At 46.7% G+C, this 20690-nt stretch overlaps 1 protein-coding gene across 2 annotated transcripts in view; it reads right to left on the reverse strand.

Annotated features, from left to right (window-relative positions):
- Positions 1 to 18931: 18931 nt before the first annotated feature.
- The window catches only part of SPTBN1 (spectrin beta, non-erythrocytic 1), a 178679-nt gene continuing 176920 nt past the window's right edge, over positions 18932 to 20690 (reverse strand). For both annotated transcript variants that reach the window (XM_059659810.1, XM_059659811.1), the window contains one exon: positions 18932 to 20256. In XM_059659810.1, the coding sequence (XP_059515793.1) occupies positions 20038 to 20256 (219 nt within the window). In that variant the 3' untranslated portion in view covers positions 18932 to 20037. The remainder of the gene's footprint in view (positions 20257 to 20690) is intronic.

The following is a 20690-nucleotide window of genomic DNA, read 5'->3' on the forward strand; positions in this document are numbered from 1 at the left end:
CATTTGTGGAGAAAAGGACTTTTAAAGTGTTTTCCCCCATCTCCTGTCAAACATTTTTAACAAAGGATAAAGAGGCTCTATCTATTGAGCTGGAGTAGACACTACAGTCTAAGAGAAGATCAAAACAATGAAAAGTTTCCATGATTTTTTTTTTAATTGAAGGTAGAGTTCCTCTATATTCTCTACTCAATAAAGATAAAATAATCAGGTCAGATAAGAAAAGGCATCTTTAACCCACGTTTGAAAAGAACACATTCTGAAAAGCATCCCTAGATACTCAGAGAGTTTGTCGTTCAGGTGTAACCGCTATGACTCTATGTAAAGTCTATTTTACCCAAAGACCCACTTGCAGTGCACAGGCATCTCCAACTTCAGCACTTCATTTGACATTCCTAATGCAAACATTAGCCCTGGTAATAATTCTTTTTTTTTGTGCTCCTGGTAATAATTCTGTCATAGTGTGACTTATAATAAATACCCTATTCAAGCTCTTAAATGAGGCCTCTAATCTCAAAGAGAGAGAATGAAAAATCAGTCATATAGCTAACAACATGTTGCTTTCAATCCATTTTAAATGTTTTAAGTTGATTGCAACAGGGGTAACATCTAGTTGTCAGATCTGGATCACTGAAATCTAACATCATTACAGATTCTTCCTAAGTGGACCCCATAGGCAAATTAATGTGCCTTCTCTAAAATTTGTGCAGTGTTTCCTACTAAGAGCAATGGGAGGTTCCTATAGAAGATATTAATTTGTGTTTTAAAACATTAAATATGTGTGTTGGTCTCATGGTAGGTAGGTTCCTGTAATAACAATAACAATAATTACTATTACTACTTCTTAATTTTTAGTACTTTTGTGTTACCTTCAGATATACTTTCTAGAACATTGCTCAGGCTTAGGAAATTGTAATAATCTCCCTTTAAGAATCACAGGATTCTAGAGATGGAAAGTATCTTAGAGATACCTTAATTTTACTACTAAAGGAGGCTCAGGTGATGCCAAGAACGAGGAAAGTCCATAACAACAACTTTATCAAGTGCTTATATAGTCAAACAGACGATTCCTGAGTTCCACTGTGGGGAGGAGGGATTCATAGTGCTGCACAGAAAGTGTCATGGAATGGCGTGATGGGGAAACCCTTTCAGTTCAGAAGAAAAAATTCTGGAGCCAGTCTGCCCAAATTGTAATCCCTACTCTGCCACTTAGTAGTCTTTTGGCCTTGGACAGGCTACCTAATCTCCCTAAGCCCCCGCTTCCCCATCTGTTAAATGGTACCTATTTCATAGACTGGTTGGGAAGACTGAGTAAATCAAATACATGGAAAGTAATCCAGGGCCCCACATGGATGTTCCTTTTTCTTAGAGAGCAAAGATTTTGTAGGATCAGGGGGACATGCCCACCTAGGACACATCACCCCATCCTCCCTTTTGGGCCATCCAGGTATCTGAGAGCCTGGAATTACCTGCGCAAATGACCTGGCTGTCTTCTGGCTGCCTGTGGGAGTTACTCTCCTAGGTCAGAGGATGACCGGAAGGGCCGGCTATTTGTGAAGTGGGAGGGCATGTACTTGGATGTAGGGGCCAAATGTCCACAAACATGTGTGCAAAGCCCCTCTTGGTGCAGACACAGTAGGATGTGGGAGGAAGGGAAGCAGCCTGGAGGCAGTGGGGGCCACTTCTCACACTGACACATTCGGGCATGGAACTCGAGGGAATCTAAGATTTCTACATGTGAACCTCCTCTTCCGGGTTGTTGTGAAGGCACATTTGACAAGAGGAAAGAACATTGTATGTATGTATGTATGTATGTATATTTAATAAAATTATTTTATTTTTTAATTAAATCGTTATTGTTGAAGGTATTACATATGTTCCCCTTTTTCCCCTATTGACCCCTTCTAGCCTGCCCTGGCCCCCCGGCCCCAGGCCTCCACCACCCTATTGTCTGTGTCCATGGGTTATGCATAGTATTTAATAGACAGTTTGCTCAATATCTAACTTTTAAGTGTGTAGACATATGGAATGGCCTCCTTTAGTATTCAGGCCCTGCCCACACCAGTATGAGGGGTAAGCCGGGTGCCTTGCATTCAATACATGTGACCATGATTATCGCTGTCATTACTATAAGAAAGTGACTCTTCTCACAAAAGGTAGCAAAATAAAATCTTTCCTTCCCCCCACTGAGCAGAGAGAACACAGCCTGCCAACAGAACCCTGATGGACGAGCACTCAGCGATTTCTAAAGGCCAAACCACTCTTCCGATGAATGAGCATGACGGGAGGTAAGCAAAGCCCTCTGCAAAGATCAACAAGAGAGATTCCACACTAAACATGGACTCAGCATCAGCATTTGTCAATATGAAGAGTGAGAACTCCTCAGGGAGGTCTCTCAGCACAGAGGTGCTGGGGTGAGACCCACTTTGGGAAGTGGGTGACCAGGAGATTAAGGTGAAGAGAAGCCAGACCTGAGTAGACCAGAATACAGTTATTTTCGGGGCTAGGTGTTAGCATAGTTTTTCTTTTCTTTTCTTTTTAAATTGACTTCAGAGAGGAAGGGAGAGGGAGAGAGAGACAGAAACATCAGTAATGAGAGATAATCATTGATCAGCTGCCTCCTGTATGCCCAACACTGGGCATTGAGCCCACAACTCAGGCATGTGCCCTGACCTGGAATCAAACCATGACCTCCTGGCTCATAGGTCGATGCTCAACCACTGAGCCATGCCGGCCAGAGCAGAAGAGTAATTCCAATATTTTCTTTTCAGAATTCAACCGGTCACCTTTCAAGATCCCTGTAGTACCCAAGGGTTTAGGCTGCCCTTGACCAAGTCAAACTTAGACCTAACAGCACGAGGTTAATGTTCCTATAAAGTGTGAACATTTTAATAGGATATGCTTGAAGGGTAACACTTAAAAAGGTGAGTTATTCTAATGGAATTTTAGGCCCTGTGAAAAGCAAGGGACTTTTTTTTTTTTTTTAAATTCTGGAAACTGACTTGCCTTGGAGAAATCTCACTTCACTCATTGATAAAACAGAGTTATCATCTGCACAGTTATATAGCGACGGTTGATTAGTTATAGGACACAAGAAGGAAAACATCAACGCGGCAAGTGTTTGCTGAGTGCCTATGATGGGCCAGAAACTGGGTTTTTACTGGGTGTTTACTGGGTATAGGGTCCTGCCGGCAAAAGCTAAGTATGTTCCAAAGGAACCAGAGAGGGCTCCACAGCAACAAGATTAGCCTTAGAAAGATGCAGTTTGTCCTTTCTTCCTTGACCACAAACCTTCAGAAAGCAAGGGCTGCAGTTAAAGGTGTATTTTACAAAAAAAAACAAACACAAAAGTTCAATACATTAGAATGTGATGAAGAGTTTCTTTTTCATCAAATTTTCTTTTAAAATGTAAGACTCGTAATATGTACACTTCTTTCTCTAACCTGGGGTCTGGTCTTTAGATCCTCTTGAAATACTGGGATGTTTCAAACATGAAATTTGTTTTTTTTTTAATTCTGCATTTATCTCTTTGTACATAATAAATAGGTTGAATCATGACGGTGCTAAAATTGACAGCCCAAGGAGATTTTTATCTCTTCCGCAAGAGGGCGACATAGGACTGTGTCTTTAAAACAGGATCTTGGTTTGTGTCCCAAGGGATCAACCTATACAGAAATGATTTCCTTACTAAATCTAAAAGGAGAAAAGTACAAATAAATCATATTTACAGGATTAGATTGTTTCTAGTTTCCTGTCAGTTTCAAGGGTATTTGGATAGCTGGTTTGCTTTATAAAATTAGCAATAGAAAAAACAGTTGAGTAGAAAGAAGAAAATGGGTGTTGCAGATAGATATGGAGCTGAATATGTCAACCACCCTTCAAGTTCCTTTCTTTGGTTGCTACGGTAACTCCCAGGTTTACTCCCCCGGCCCTTATTTAACACAGCTCTGAAATTAGTAGGATATTGGATCTCCAGTCAAATTACTTGGTCCAAATCCCATCTCTACCATTTACTACACATGTAACTCAACACGTGATTTAATACTATGGCAGTCTCAGTTTCCCCAGCTGTAAAATGGGGATGATGATTAACTGAGAATAAGCATGCAAAGCATTTAGCAGAGTTCCTGGCACTCACTGCTTGTTCAATAAATTTGCAGTCATCACCAAATCACCAACATGCCCTTGACTATGCTTCCTAGACAGACTCATCAAAACACTTATTTCACCATATTATATGAAGAAGCATGATTCTCGGTATTGGCCAATCCCAGACAAGAGAAAAAAAAAACTTTTAGGGCTAAACAGTATGATCTAATTTGAATATCTTTAACTCGCTGCTAAAATGTCAAATTGTTCAGTTTTTGATTCAATCAAATTATGTGATTGATGAATCATTCCATTCTGTTTGCCATTTTGAATCTGTATAGTTTTCACTTTCACTAAAAAGTACATAAAGCAAATTTATGCAGACTGACACATTTTTACCACCTATTTCTTCTTTCAAATAGATTTTTAGATACCACGATCCATGTTTCTATTTCAGCATTTACTCTAATTATTTTTTTAAAAAAAGAGAGAAAGAATAAAATAAGCACCATTTCCCAAATTATACAACCTTAATGAGCAAGTTCAGCTACTTGTTCAGATGCTGGTTTTGTTTTACTACTATCCTCATCTGCCTTTCCTTCTGGATATTGCTAATTGCCAGGATTGAAGCAGTTCTTTCAACATCCATCCTTTCCATTGCCATTAATTTTTTAAATTGTCAAAATAATGTTCCTTATTAACAACCAATCGGCCTGTTCCCAGCTGGTCGAGATTAAGTTAGTCTGTGATTTGGTTGTTTTGGTTTTGGTTTTCCTTCTAAACTGTCCAATGTTCTTGCTGGCATCTCTTAGCTAATGAATGATTTAGCCTCTACCCGGAGTAGTCTTTTGAATCTGAAAGCTTTGCTTTTGATGGAATCATTTCTCATTTCAGTCTGCTTACTCTCAATGGCACTCACGCCCTTGGTAGCAATGAGGGCTGGCACTCTACCATCCACCCACACCCAGCGTCCCCCGGCCCCAGCCTGATGGCAGGACCTGCAGAGAAGTCCCAGGCCACGAGCAGAGATCCTGCTAAGAACCCTGGGCAAGGACAGTCAAAGGACCCATCAATATAGGAAAGCTTGTTTCCCGTGAGCTGGATAAGCCAATACTTTCTTTTCCTTTTCTTTTCTTAAGTTTTTTTTTTTTAATTGATTTGAGAGAGAGAAAGGGAGCAGGAGAGAGAAAAACATCAATCAGGGGCCTCCTTCATGCCTACTACTGGGGATTGAGCCCACAACCTGGGTATGTGCCCTGACTGGGAATCAAACCAGCAACCCTTTGGTGCATGGGCTGACGCTCAAGCAACTGAGCCACACCAGCCAGGGCAAGCTGATATCTTCTAAAATTATACTGCAGTTTCCACGTTTTACCTTTGTCATCAATGTGACTCAGCTGCACTCTGAGATTTTTGAGAGCTGTTTTTGGAAATTAGAGGAACTTCACCTGTGTGACCTCTGGAACTTATTTTAATGGTTCACTTGCTTACTAGTAACATTGTCAGAGGGAAGTCAGCCCATCCTTTCAAACAAAATAGGAGAGGAAAAACATGATGTGGTTGTTACTTTGGTGCCAATGAAACACACATCCCAGAATCCGTCCCCTTGAGTCTGGTCGTGGCCAGGTGGCGTGCGTTGGCCAGTGGGACAGGGCCAAGTGCGGTGGAAGCAGAGGCTTAATAAGGACTTGCACGTGGGGGTGCGCCTCTTGAAATGCTTGCTTCCTCTGAAGGGCGAAAGGAGACCGTGGAAGCCATTTGGCCGTTCCAGCTCCAACCAAGCTCCCTCAAAATGCAGCAACGTGAGTGGCCTCAGGCACACAGCACGGAGCAGCCGGTCTCAGGGCAGCGGAGACAGCCAGATGAATAATGAGAAATAACACATCGTTGTTTAGCTACGTTGTTTGGGGATGGCTTGTTACACAGCAAGTGGCTTCTTGAGGATTTATCGCCCAGTGCTGCTATGGAGATACCCATATTGCCTTCCTTTCATCTCAGTCAAGAAACAAGGTCCTTCTTTGTCCTCATCATTGCAAGTCTTTTCCAGAAACACATGGTTCTCTTTGTTTTACCCCAGGAGCCAACCTGGTCCACAGAGCTGCCTGTGATGGGAGCAGCCACCTGCCCAAGCCCCTGACTGCAAGGATGCAGGGAGATGGTAGCAGGGCGCTCTACTCCAGTGAAGAAGACCTGCAGGGAGGGCAGGGGATAAAAACACTGAGAGGACTTTTAGGCGGGGGCCGAAGAGGGAGGGAAACTGAGAAAGCCTGGGTCTGGACTGATAGGTGTCCTAAGGGTAAAACAAAGGGCTGTTGGAATCCATCCTCTGTATTCTGTGTTTGCTCTGCATCTAAAGTCAGACTTTCCCTGACAATGGCCGAAACTCCCTGCCTTCCAGCTGTTGAAGGCCTGGTGGAGAAGTTACCCATCACGGGATCACCATCCTTGGACAAAGGTGAAGAGAAAGGACCCTAAGACGTGAACAGCTGCATGTATTTGAAACTCTCATTTCTCAGTCAAGACCAGTGAGCAGAAAGTCAGGATGGAGCAGCAGCTGAGCAGAGGGTGAACGTCGAGTGGCACACAGGCACTAGCAGGGACACTTCCATGGAGCAAGGCCAGGAAAGTGCTGGGAGTTTCAAAGCGACTAAGTGCAGCTGGTGAAGACTAAGAAAATGACTTGTGCCCTAGAAGCAGCAGGTGGATGACAGAAAAGGATCTTTTTTTTTACAATCGTAAAGTAAAACTAAAGTGAGATAAGAGCGGTGATAAAGGACCCCTACCCTGAAAATAAGTGTCAGATATAAATGGCACACCTCTCTGAGGAGCCCTCCCGCCAACACAGCCTAGTGTCTGGAAGGGAGAAGAAACCAGGATTCAGTGGCTTTTCTTCTCTGTGCATTCTGAACCCACAGCTCCCTCCCCCCTGCCCCCTGCCCCACTTCCCCTTCTCCTAGATGGCTGTTCTCTCTGTGGCTTGCTCTGGTATAAAATTCGGATGAACTGTCATTCCCCTTTACCTGGTGAGAAATTAATTCAAACCGAAGTCCTGTCCTGGCATACCTGTTCTTCCTCCAAGCTATGAGCAAACCTGCCCGCATTGCATTTGGGGAGGCGCAGGCCCCATTGCCTCGGGCTAGGGCTTTGCTTGCCTTGCTCACACAGAGCATGATGGTGCATGGCACCATTAGACACACAGTAAATGCACTGAACGAAGGCACGCGCCAGACTGTATTTTTGGCCTTGTATCTGCTCATTCCTGCTGCTCCCCAGGACCTCCTGTCTTCCAGAACACTGATTCAAACCTGGGATGCTGAAGCTGCCACACTCCCCTACCTGAGACAGAGCCCATTGAAATCGGGGGTGGGAGGAAATATGGATTTGATCAATTTTAGACTTTGATGTATTTGAACTTTAACTCACCAGGGCAAGGTTATTTGATTTCTAAATTAAATTCCTTTGGACTTTGCTGTCTTGGATTTGAACATGCAAGTAGGTCTTACCTTGAAACAGTCATTTCTCCCTGAGAATTTGTCATGAAAGAGGGGTTTATATTCACATCTGGGGCCACTTTGTAATGCATTTTACTTTTGGAGTGTCTTATGTTATCACTTTCTCTTGTTGAGGAACCTTGGGCCCTAACTGGTTTGGCTCAGCGGATAGAGCACTGGCCTGTGGACCAAAGGGTCCCAGATTCTATCCCAGTCAAAGGCGTGTCTCACATTTGCAGGCTCAATCCCCGGCCCTGGTCGGGACGCATGCAGGAAGCAACGAATCGATGTGTTCCTCTCAAATTGATATTTCTCTCTGTATTTCCCTCTCTCTTCCACTGTCTCTAAAAATCTGTGGGAAAATATCCTCAGGTGAGGATTAAAAACAAAATCAAAAAAAAAGAACCTTGGGATAGACAATGTGCATGGACTTAAACCAGGTCAGAACGGGGAGTCAATTTCCAGCTCTGTGCAGAGCAAGCATGTCAAACCTGCGGCCGGCGGGCTGCGAGTTTGACATGCTTGGTGTAGCGTAACCTTGGAGCTTAAAATGCAATTCTGACCCAACTCAGAGCCTTCTGTGGTCAAAACCTAAACTACGCAGCAGATTTTGGGAGGCCTGAAGTTTATACAACTTGGGAGTGGGGGGTGGAGTTAAGGAAAAAAGAGCATAACATGAATACAAAATCAGATACAGGGCTATTAAAGGGGCCTGAGTGAGAGGCCATGAAGCACCAGCATCCTTTGCTTTGTGACAAATCCAGCTCTGCCGCCAGCAGCGGTGGAGGACACCCCAAAGAAGCAGTGGCTAGCCCACCCAGACGGGAGCAGGACCCTCCTGATGGAGCACTGAGCTCCCCGAGATGGCCACCCCCTGGCTAGCCACAGGCTTAGCAGCTGTTGCAAACTCATCTAAAATGATTTGGTTATTCACAATAATAACTATGCTCTCCCTTGTAACCTACAAAATTATAATGAAAGTAAGCCTGAGATCAAATTCTGCCGCCCATATCAATGTCGAGGAGCAAGCGGGCACAAAAACCTACAACCCGCTGCTCTGGGACCTTGGTGACATCCCAGCTCCATTCTGTGCATGGAAGGTGAACCTGATGACGACATGACAATATTCTGATGACAGGAGACAGATTCAGGCACCAGAATCCTCCACTAAATATTTCAGGTTTTTTCTTCTTCTTCTAAGAACAAGGACATTCTCCTACATAAGAACAGTGCCAATAGTAAACACAGAAAGTTCACGATCAATTCAAACCTATTATCTAATTCACATTCCATATTCAAGTTCCGCCACTGTGTCCATAATGACCTTCATAGCTTTTTTTTTTTTTTTTTTTAGTCCAGGATCTATTCCAGGATCACACATTGCATTTAGTCATCAAGTTTCATCTGGAACAGTTTCTCAACCATTTTTTTGCCTTTCTTGACCTTGACATTTTCAAAGAGTAAAGACCAGCAAGTTTGTATAATATTCCTCATTCTGGCATTGTCTGATGCTTCCTCACGATTAGATTTAGGGTGTGCGTTTTTGGCAGGAATGCTACAGGAAGGATGCCGTGTCCTCATTGCATAGCAGGAGGCCCATAATATTGGTTTGCCCAGTATTGAGTGGTGCTAATTTTGATGGCTTGGTTAATGGGGCGCCCAAGATTCTTAATGATGAAGTTACTACTTTCCTTCTTCATAACTAATAAGCAACATCCAGAAAGACACTTTGAAACTATATAAATATATGGTTTGTCATGAAACTCACCCAGGAGTATTTTGGGCAACAGTGATGAGTTTCTAATTCCACTATTTCTTTTATTTTTATTGTTGAATTTCTATTATAAGGGAGAAGTTTTCCTCCTCCATTAATTAATTAATTAACTAATTAGTTCATATCAGTATGAATTAGAAGATCCTATAATTACTCATGCTTATTGAGTGCCTGCCAAGTGTTAGGCTTGGGCAGTTAGGTACAGGGGATTCAGTGTAAACAAAACAGACATGAGCCTGGGCTCACTTTTTGGTTTTGCTATGAGAGAAAATTAAATAATGTGAACCGTACCTGGTATTTAATAAATATTAGGTGCTCAATAAAAATCAGGTATTAAAATTCCAATATTGGAAAGAGGACAAGTGATCATTGTTTACTACGTAGTACTAAGAGAACTGACTAGAAATTGGGAAAAATCATGAAGTTACAGGCATTCCTGGTAAAGAACATCAAAATAAATTTCAGAAGAATTGATTGAAGTGTAAACATTGCATTAAAAAAATCACAAAATAACCAGGTTTTTAGATTTATGAAAGATGACAGCATTGGAGGATTGAAGTCACAAAGGAGGGAGTGGAGAATGGATCCTGATATTGAAATATTTTTGAATTCCAAAACCAAACAGCAGGCTCGGGAACATATTTTCCCTCTGTACAGCTGACAAAGGGCAACAATCTAGAGAAAGCATTTCACTCCATAACCAAATCATGGACTTCAATAAATAAGTGGCTAAAGAAGTCGTGGTGGATATTTGTCGTGGTTTTTATGTTTTTATTCTTATTTTATTTTATTTTATTTTATTGGACAACTGTGATAGAATAATGCCCACCCCCCATCCTCTCGCCCAAAGAGTTCCTTCCAGGTCCTAATCCCAGACTCTAGGACTACGTTACATCCCATGGCAAAGAGGGATTGTTTGTGCTTGATAATCAACTGACCTTAAAATGGGGCGATTGTCCTGGATTGTGCGGGCTGGTGCAGTGCAGTCACACGGGTCCTCAAAAGCGGATGGAGACGTACAGTACACCTTCAGAGGGGTGTGCGGTGAGAATGGCGTCCACTAGGGCTGGCTTGGAAGCTGGAGGAAGAGAGCCACCAGCCAGGGCATGCGCCCCTCTAGACGCCGGAAAAGCCAGGAAAACATTCTCCCCGGAGCCTCCGGGAAGGAATGCATCCATCATCTAACTTACAGAAGTGCACGAGAATGAAATTGTGTTGTTCTCAGCCATGGGTTTATGGTAACGTGTTAAGGCGGCAAAGGAGAGCTAATACAGCCACCAGCTTTTAACCCTGCTCCTATGTTTGCAGCATCCACCGCCTCTTGAGGCCCCACCTCAGGGTCCTTTTCCCAACCTCCCTGGCGGCGAGGAGGTCCGTGGGCTGAGGCTGCCAATGGTACACACGTGCACGACTTAGAATGGAGCCGGTACCGTGGAGGAGGAGAGGGCCTGCCTGACCTGCTGTGGTCCTGCCAGCAGGGCGGATCTTGCTGCACTGGGCGCTCCGGGGGCGCGCGCAGTGGCGAGTTCGGGGAGCCCATCCTGCCGCAGGACTCTGGCTCCGCTCTTGGCTGTAAACACTCTAAGCCTGGTGCTCGGCCCTCCTGGACATTCTTAATAAGCTCCTTTTCTGTTAAATTGGCCACAGTTGTTTTTTTGTGGCTTGTGACTCAGAGCCTCGGTGGACCAGGTATGAACAGATAATTTTCTCAAAAGGGAAAGGAAACGTCAAGCATTAGTAGAGAGAGTTTACCCTCGCCGGTGGTCAAAGGAACGCAAAGCTGGCCCAAAATAAAAACAGTCATGTTTACCAGACTGCTACCCTTGTTTACAGCTAGTAGCTAAGTGGATGTATTGTTCGGAAAGGGGTAATCGACCCATGACACAAAGCCTGTTCTCAGCAGTTCCCAAGAAAATGTAGCCAGGTGTGAAACTTACGTGTGTGTTTGTATGAGAGAGAAATTATTGAAGTGTTGGGCTGCGGCTAACACCTGAATGAGGACCACGGGAGATGTTTGGGGAGTGAAGGGGTGAAGACCCACTACCAGTTTCCTGAAATGTAAAGTTCCCGAAACTGTGAGGGTGGCTGAGGTCAGAGCAGAGAGGGCAACACATCCTGAGAGGACATTTCCACAAAGGTGGGGAGAGACGGCTCCCAGGTGGGGGCCCTGTAGGGAGGGAGGTCCTTAAAGCAGAATAGAACCTGGGAGGGGCCTACTGAAGGAGTGTCTGGCCCCAGAGAACTGCCCTCCCTCTTCCTTCCGAATAGTTATGTGTCCCATGTGCTCTTTATCTGGTCTTAGATTTGACCCAGAAAGGACTTCAGCATGTAGACAAGTCCACATCTGGGCAGCTACAGGTCTGCAAGTCTGAATCAGGCACCAGCCACCCTCCAGTCACACTGCACATGCCTTTGAGAGCAATCTCTCAGCTTGCACACAGAGTAACATGGGTGCGAAGACTCGGTGAAGAGCTGTGACTGAACTCAGGCTTAGTGGCTGGAGAGTGGACCTGGCACTGGCCATGGTCGTCCTTTCCCTAAAAGCCTACTTTTGGGGGATGGTTTATGCACCTGAGACCCCCTCCTGGCTGGCACCGGCTCCATGACAGTCGTTTCTCAGCCCAGAGAAGGGCAGGGAAAGAATCTAGGTGAGGGACATCAGTGGACGGCTTAGTCTGAGAGTGTGGCCTCTGCAAAGACGTGTCAGAACTCGAATCCCCAGCTGCTGTTGACACAGTGCTTAACTCTCTACGCCCGAGTGTCCTCCTCTGCATAATCAAGGCAACCATTACCACACACAGCTGCTAGGAGGACTGGGCAAGATAACGCAACTCAAGTGCTTAGCACACAACGTTATACCCAGGCTGTTGTCGTTGGCAAGACAGAGTCATTCCACCTGGAGAGAAGAAAGGGTGGAGATGCGGAAAACCAGAGCCCCATCCCTGGACTGCTGCTGGTTCTTCCCCAGCAGCCCCTCTGGCATATTTGGGCCCAGCTTGGCCCGCCCGTGTTCCTACGGGGCACGTACACACTCATACCGCCACTTACACCGCTGAGGTCCTGGGCACACACCCTCTCACAAGCTGAAGAGAACACAGCGGAACGGGGTGATGCCGGGGGACAGGCGGTCACGGGGTCAGCCAGACCTCGGCAAAGCGTCAGAACTCGGCGCTGTGGTCTGGTTCTGCCACCTCCGGCGTGGCTCTCTGCCCCCTGTCCCCTGCAGTGAGAGTTCTGGACTCAGCTATCCCGATACCCCGTGACAAGTGTCTACTTCACAGGGTCGTTGCGAGGAGAGAGGAGTTATCACATGTAAAGTACAGGTGGCACCTGCGCATACAGTAAGAACTCGGCACGTGCTGGCCCAGTCACAGCCGGTGCAGAAACGGCGTCCCCTTGGTGCGGCCCCAAGTGCGATGAGGCAGCCGTGGAGGGAACACGGGCCCTCCCTGGCCCTACATCCCGAGGAGCTGGGTCATGAGGGGAGCCAGCTGCTATGTGCCTGCTGCCGGGAAGCTTCCCAGAGACGCAACTGTGATGGAGAAATGACGTCAATCCCAAGGGTCAGAGCAAAAAAGATAACGTAAGGACAGGTTTGTCTTAGCAAATGTTCTATGGAATTTAAATCCGTTCCCCTCCTGGCGGAGGAATGCCAGGTTCTGCTGCTTTGGCAGCCCTGGGCCTGCCTCGGCACCCCAGCCCAGTCACATGGGACACCGTGGCCTTTTAAGTCATTACTGCTCTGGGTAATCTGACCTCCTGCCAGTGATGGAGACTTTGTAAGAAACGGGGTGCTGAGTGAAGAGCCAGCTGCTCCCTTGTGGGCGGGGCGCTGGGGGCGGGGTGTGGTCACACATATTGTCTCTGCCAAGTACGGTTCCAGCCATAAACTCGGGCACACAGGACTTCCCCAAAGAAACAGATGTCAGCACCTTTTGGAGGGCTTTATTTCAAAAGAAAAATTTCAGTTCCTTAGATAAACATTTGGTTATTTCATAGTTATGGCCTCCCACCTGAGCTCCTTTTGCCGCTGAGCTGTAGAGTCTGCAGCGGCCCCAGTGAGGGCTGCAGGAGGGAGCCCTGCAGAAGGCGGCCAGGGGGCCAGACCCAGAGGCTCCCGACCGGTAACCCGCAGCTGTTCTCTGCAGACAGCACCTGGGAGGGAAAACCCAGGGGCAATGTTGAATACAATAGCAAATGTGCTTTAACTTGTACAGAGAGCCAGGCTGCACGGCCCAGTGGTGTTGACCTATGAACCAGGAGGTCACGGGTGATTCTCGGTCACAGCACATGTCCCGGTTATGGGCTCAATCCCCAGAGTGGGGCATGCAGGAGGCAGCCGATCAATGATTCTCTCTCATCATTGATCTCTCTCTCTCCTCCCCTTACTCTCTGAAATCAATAATATATATATATGTATATATACAAATATATATATATCTTTTTTAATTAAAAAATAAAATGTAAAGAGATTCAAGCCTGACTCCAAGAGGAAACTCTTCTCACCATCTCTCCTTTTCAAAGAAAAAATGGTTTTCAGAAAAGTACCCCCTCCCCTATTTCTCAAATCCCCCCTCCTTTGGGCCAGCACTTTTCATGTCACATATACAGCATTTGAGTGCTCCCTCCTCCACCCCCCCCCCCCACACACACACGAGGTGAGGGCTTTAGCACACAAGCCAGCCCTGATGTTGTCATTCTTTGACGCAGTTTTCTCAGTCTCACCCAGTGATGGACCGTGGACACTGGGGCCCATCTCCACCTGCGTCTACTCTGCAAAGGCCTGTGGTTTGCATAGACCAGGACACCCTGGCTCCCTGAGGTGCTTTCCCTTGTACGGATGTGGTTCAGGGATGCAAAACCTAAATTAATCCATTCAGAGCAAAACCCCGGGCTCTGTCCTGTTTGGGGGAGGAGGCGCCCCTTCACTCCTCCTACACAAGGAAGCAGGCCATCATCAGGCAGTGAGCCAGCCTGAAACCGAAACCAGCCTGAGAGCTGGGCAGGCCGAGAGCAGGGCGCCCGAGGGGCCAGCGAGCACCTGCTGGGTAAGGGTGAGGCTGAGCACTTCTGCCGCAAATCAGCATTGAAACGCCGCCTGCCGCAGCCTGTTTCAGCTGTGCGGCCGGACAACCTCTTTTGTTTAAACCATTTGGATGTGGTTTTGTTACTGAACTGTGAAGACGAATGAAATCATCTTTGAAACATAAACACAGAGAGCCTCCTCCTGGCCGCGGGAGAGAAGGAACTGGCTCGTGGGGTGCAGCGCTCCTCACTTCATTTCTTCAACCTCCTTTAGATAATTAGACCCGGGCTCAGAGGCGGCGGCGGACGGACGTAAGGAGTCTGGCGGATTGTCAGCCCTCGGGGCTGCTTCAGAGTGGCTGGCCCTCAGCGGGTGCTTTGCAGGAGTGACGAGAGGACACCGACTTGGCTGGATCGGGGAGGAGCCGTGATTCCGACCAGCCTGGAGCGGAGCCCCAGGCTCCTTCCCCAGAGGAGGCTGTGCACCCTGGATGAAGTGATGAAATGACTGCGCCCAGGGAAGACAGGACAGAGAGGTGACAGACATGTAGCAGATGGCAGCAGGGTGGGGCTGGCCTGAACCCCAGCCAACACCTGTTCCGACGGACGCTCTCTGGCCATTTGAACTAGGCTGTGGCTCCAGGTGGGAGGTTAAAATCTTGAGAGCCTTTTCCCCTCACAGAACCAAAGCTTGGAGAACAGCAGCACTGGAAGTAATTCAGAGAGAGGGAAGCCACAGTGGCGGCAGCAGGCTGAGCAGATTCTCTAGGGAAATGGGGGGCCAAGGCCGGCCTCCCCAGGAGGCTGGGTTCTGCCCAGACCCCGGAATGCCGGAATGCCGGATGCTCCACCCGGGAGAAGTGGGAAAGTCCCTCTGGGCTTGCGTAAGAGAAAATTCCCTTTCCCGCTAAAGAATCCGTTTCAGGAAACGCCACTGCTGCCCTGCCTCCTCCACTCCCCTCCCAGACACAGTGGGTCCCCAAAGTGCAACAACCATCTGCAGGGAGGAGTGAAGGGTGAGGGGCTCTGGAGGCCCTGAGGAGGCTGTCACTGTGACCAAAGACCGGGCTCCCAGTGGAGCAGGGCGGGCAGGAGAGCCGAGGGGGGCCCTTTCAGCTCCTGAGGCCCGGGGTCCTCTTCCTGCTGGGCAGCTGACCGGCCCTTATCAGGAACCACCTCTATGGCTGAAACCCAGGCAGCGCAGGCGCCCAATAAATCTGGGCGTTCCTGGGGAAGCTTTTAAGCTCTCCGTAGAGAAAACAGCCCAAACGAGGCTCTTGAACTCGACCAAATAATTCTACCCATCAACTTCCCTCTCCCCATCGGCCCTGTTCCCAGGGGCCTCCGGATGAAAACAGCCAAACAGCATGGAAGAGGGGCCTCAGTTTCTCACATCTCGAACCTTCCTTTAGAGCAGTGGTTCTCAACCTTCTGGCCCTTTAAATACAGTTCATGTTGTGACCCAACCATAAAATTATTTTTGTTGCTACTTCATAACTGTAATGTTGCTACTATTATGAATCGTAATGTAAATATCTGATATGCAGGATGGTCGTTCGACCGCCAAAGGGGTCGCGGCCCACAGGTTGAGAACCGCTGCTTTAGAGAGAGCAGGTCCCTCCAATTCCATTTCAGGGATCCTGCTGAGTTTTTACAAAAACCCAAAGCTCCAAACAGGATGTCACATTCTTCCTCACAGCCTTTAAAGAGGAAAAGCTGAAAAATTGTCATTTAGGGCAGCTTGTGCTCTTAAAGTGGGTCTAAACCTTGGAACACTGTGAAGCTCATTCATTTCTCCCTCGGGGAATCTTTATTCAGTTCTGAAAGCAACAAAAGAGCACTTCACTTTCAGTGTTTGATCCAGAGAACTGGCCAACAATAAGGGGCGGGGGTGGGGGGAGTGCGGTTTGAGGACAGCAAGAAACTAGTTATATACACACACCACCAAGGGGAGGAGCTTCAGACAACCAGAACTAGGAAACCCCCCATAAAAACTGGGGAGCATTAAATATGCACCTATTTGTAGAACTAAGACTACATGAGGATTAAGAGGGAGAGAAGAAAGAACTATTTGCTCACTGTAGATCCAGTGAAATGACATAAACGTGGGGAGAAGACATACAAAACTTTTAAGAATTCTCAGCCCTCCTGGGCACTTCTGTCCTAGAGAAATGAAGATTTACGTTCACACAAAGACCGGCACATACTAGTAAATGTTTATAGAGGCTCTTTTGTAATAGACAACAACTGGAAGCTACCCAGGTGTCCTTCAGTAAGTGAATGGTTAAACAGACTGGTACATTCACACCTATAACCTGGATGAATCTCCAGAGAATTATGCCAACCCCCCAAAGGTTATATCGTGTGTGATTCTATTCATACAACATTCTTGAAAGGACAAACCTGTAACAAAGGAGAACCCACAGGTGGCCGTCAGAGGCTAAAGGGCGGGAGGCTGGGAAGCAGGTGTGGGTATAAAAGGGCAGCAGGAGGGATCCTTGTGGTGATGGAGATGGTCTGCAGCTCGACTGAATCAACGTCGATGGAATCTTGTATTATAGTTTTGCAAGATGTTACCACTGGAGAAAACTGGGTCAGGGGTATTTTGAATTTTTTTTAATGTATTTTTATTCATTTCAGAGAAGAAGTGGGGGAGGGGAGTGGAGAGATAGAAACATCAATGATGAGAGAATATCATCAATCGGCTGCCTCCTGCACACCCTACACTGGGGATCGAGCCCGAAACCCGGGCATGTGCCCTGACTGGGAATCGAACTGTGACCTCCTGGTTCATAGGTCAACATTCAAACACTGAGCCACGCCGGCCAGGCTTAAATTATTTCTTATAACCGTTTGGGAGTCTACATGATCACAAAATTTAAAAAAAAGGTTAATATGCCGAAACCGGTTTGGCTCAGTGGATAGAGCGTTGGCCTGCGGACTGGGGGGTCCCGGGTTCGATTCCGGTCAGGGGCATGTACCTGGGTTGAGGGCACATCCCCAGTGGGAGATGTGCAGGAGGCAGCTGATCGATGTTTCTAACTCTCTATCTCTCTTCCTTCCTCTCTGTAAAAAATCAATAAAATATACTAAAAATAAATAAATAAATAAAAATTTAAAAAAGGTTAATAAAAAACACAAACTGTTCTCAGTAATTATGTCGGTGGTGGTACTAGTATTGCTATTCGGAGTTTAGTTGTAATATGGGATTAAAGCATGAGTACTTATAGGATCTTCTCATTCTATACGCCTTGTTGCCTTGAGAACCACGATTCTCTGAGTGAAAATGATTATAATTCAGGAAATGTTAAGCTGAAAAGAAAGACCCCGCAACCCTGCATTAGAATACCGACATGCCTAGAAACAAGGACCAACCCAGCGAGAAGCAATGAGTGTGGTTTCAGAATGCCATTTCGGACTAAAAGAAACCAGAGGTTCTTAGAGAGACCTAATTGCAGGCCTGGGGTCAAGCAGCGGGCTGGACGCCCAGGCGTTCACATGGTCTATGGCTGCCTGTGCATTACGCAACAGCGGAGTTGCAACAGAGTGTGGCCCTCAAAACCTAAAACATTTACCATATTTACTATCTCTGCCTCTTTTTTTTTTAAAATATATTTTATTGATTTCCCACAGAGAGAGGGACAGAGAGCCAGAAACATCAATGAGAGAGATCGATCAGCTGCCTCCTGCACACCCCCCACGGGGGACGTGCCCGCAACCAAGGCACATGCCCCCGACCGGAACCGAACCCGGGACCCCTGAGTCCGCAGGCCAACGCTCTGTCCACTGAGCCAAATCTGTTTGGCACTATCTCTGCCTCTTTACAGGACAAACTGGCCAACCCCTGTTTCAGAGCTCATTTAGCACGCTCTCTGGTAACTCCACTATAATGGAAGATAAAACCTGGATGTGGCCCACCAGCCGGGCTCAGTGGTTGAGTGTCGACCTATGAACCAGGAGGTCATGATTCAATTCCCCATCAGGACACATGCCTGGGTTGCGGGCTTGATCCCTACTAGGGGGTGTGCAGGAGGCAGCCAATCAATGATTTTTTCTCATCATTGAGGTTTCTATCTCTCCCTTCCTCTCTGAAAGCAATTAAAAAAAATTATATATATATCTCTATATAATTTTTTTTTTATATATTTTATTGATTTTTTACAGAGAGGAAGGGAGAGAGATAGAGAGTTAGAAACATCGATGAGAGAGAAACATCGATCAGCTGCCTCCTGCACACCCCCTACTGGGGATGTGCCCGCAACCCAGGTACATGCCCTTGACCGGAATCGAACCTGGGACCCTTCAGTCCGCAGGCCGACGCTCTATCCACTGAGCCAAACCGGTTTCGGCTCTATATAATTTTTAATACAATAAAAACCTAGATGTGCAGCTGCCACGCATTTCATAGATTTTACTGTTTCCTATAGTTTTCAAAGCTGGTACACCGGTCCAGCACAAGAATGCAAAAAACGAGTCCTGCTTACTCTCTTGCTTTGCAATTCCCCCACTTGCCACGTGTACGCAGGAGAGAAAAAACAACCATTACCCACCGTGCTAGATTTAAAAGCATTTAATGACATAGCATATATTTAACAGAGAGGGCAAAAGTTGAGAGGTCCAGGTCATACGACTGAGCACCGGGCCCGAGTGACCGCCTCCCTGCTCAGGCCCGGCCTCTGGAGTTCATTCCTATCGATGCCATTGTGATTGTGCAGTAGGATGAAAATTTGTCATTACAACCGTTACAGTGACAGAGAAATGCACACTATGTATCAAAGAGCAAGGTAATGAAGCAAATTATAACACAGTGTGGCCACGCACGAGCAGGTAACCATTAGAGTAACATTACTTTGTCCAGTAAATGCTTCAGTTCCACTTGTACACTTACCAATGATTTAAAGGGTTTATTATACATCTAGTTTTATTATACTTTGTACTAGAATTATCTCAAACATACAATATAATGTATTTCAGCAAAAAAAAAAAAATTGAAATTACAGATTATTTAAAACAGTATCAGTTTTCTATTCCTTTCTCGGATACCGACATGCTTGACCGTCGTCACAGGTGATGCAGAAAAGCCGCATGTCGTGGGTTAGTAAGTGCTGCTGGATACGCACGGTTTGGTCTGTAGAGTTAGCATGGAGCTGCACTAAGGCTGCAGCGAGATCCTAGGACACGATCTGCCTAAATCAGCATCAGTCCCATCGCGGGCACTTCTAATAGTCAAAACTCAAGGTAACCACGGGAGTGAATGGCAGAGAATGGTGTCAGGACATTGGTACATTGTGTCTCTGGAGAGCACAGGAAATATTGTTTTAAGCACCGCTGCCTTGCATACCAACAGCACTAGAGGCGAGTTATTCCCAACACAGCCTCACAAAATTGAGGAACAGTTTAAATATTGAGATCTAATCTATATAATTTCATTAAAAAAATCTGGTCTTCCCTCTGCACCTCAAACTTTTGTAACTTGGAGATAAAGTATTTAGGTGTATTTCCCCCCCGGACCCACCCCCAGAAATGCTCTATAAATTAGAAAAAAAAAAATCAACCACATTGAGGAACATTAGGCACAGAGAGTAATGTGTTGGTTCTGAGCTTGCATGCTGGAATTTCACTGAAAAGGTAAGAGAAGGGCAGGAGGTGAAGGGAAGGAGTTCACTTCTTTTTGCCAAAAAGGCTGAACCGCTTCTCTTTGTCTTTCTCTTTGTCCTTCTCCCGTTTGCCGGGACTGGACTCGCTGGTGATGGTGACGACACTGGTGGGCAAGGTCTGCGCCCGACTGGATGCTGGCGTGCCCTGGGTGCTGGCGGACACCTCGTGCTTATCAGCGGAGATGGCAGAGGAGATGGCCTGGATCCATGTGTTCATTTCCTCCTGAACAGAGGAGGAGGCAAGGGGGAGACTCAGCTAACAGGAATGGGCACGAAACGCTCTCGCTCCAGCGGCATGACCGCCCAAGACTTGTCAGTCGGGAGGCTTGGGAACAGGGCTGACTCAGGGGTAAGCAGCTCCCAAAGGAACCTCTGCTTTGTCAGGACCGTGGAGTGACCATGGTTCAACTCCCACGAGAATTCGGTTTACAGTGCCTGAGGTCAGCCCTCTAGTATATGGCCCGTGCCCTTGGAGGAGCTGGAAGACTGGTCTCCATCTGTGAGGTATCTATCCCTCTAGTAGTTGCCCCCCTTTTAAAAATTTATTTGCCCGGTTGGCGTGGCTCAGTGGTTGAGCGTCAACCTATGCACCAGGAAGTCATGGTTAGATTCCCAGTCAGGGCACATGCCCGGGTTGTGGACTCAGTCCCCAGTGTG

Source organism: Myotis daubentonii, chromosome 12, assembly GCF_963259705.1.
Source record: "Myotis daubentonii chromosome 12, mMyoDau2.1, whole genome shotgun sequence".
Lineage (NCBI taxonomy): Eukaryota > Metazoa > Chordata > Mammalia > Chiroptera > Vespertilionidae > Myotis > Myotis daubentonii.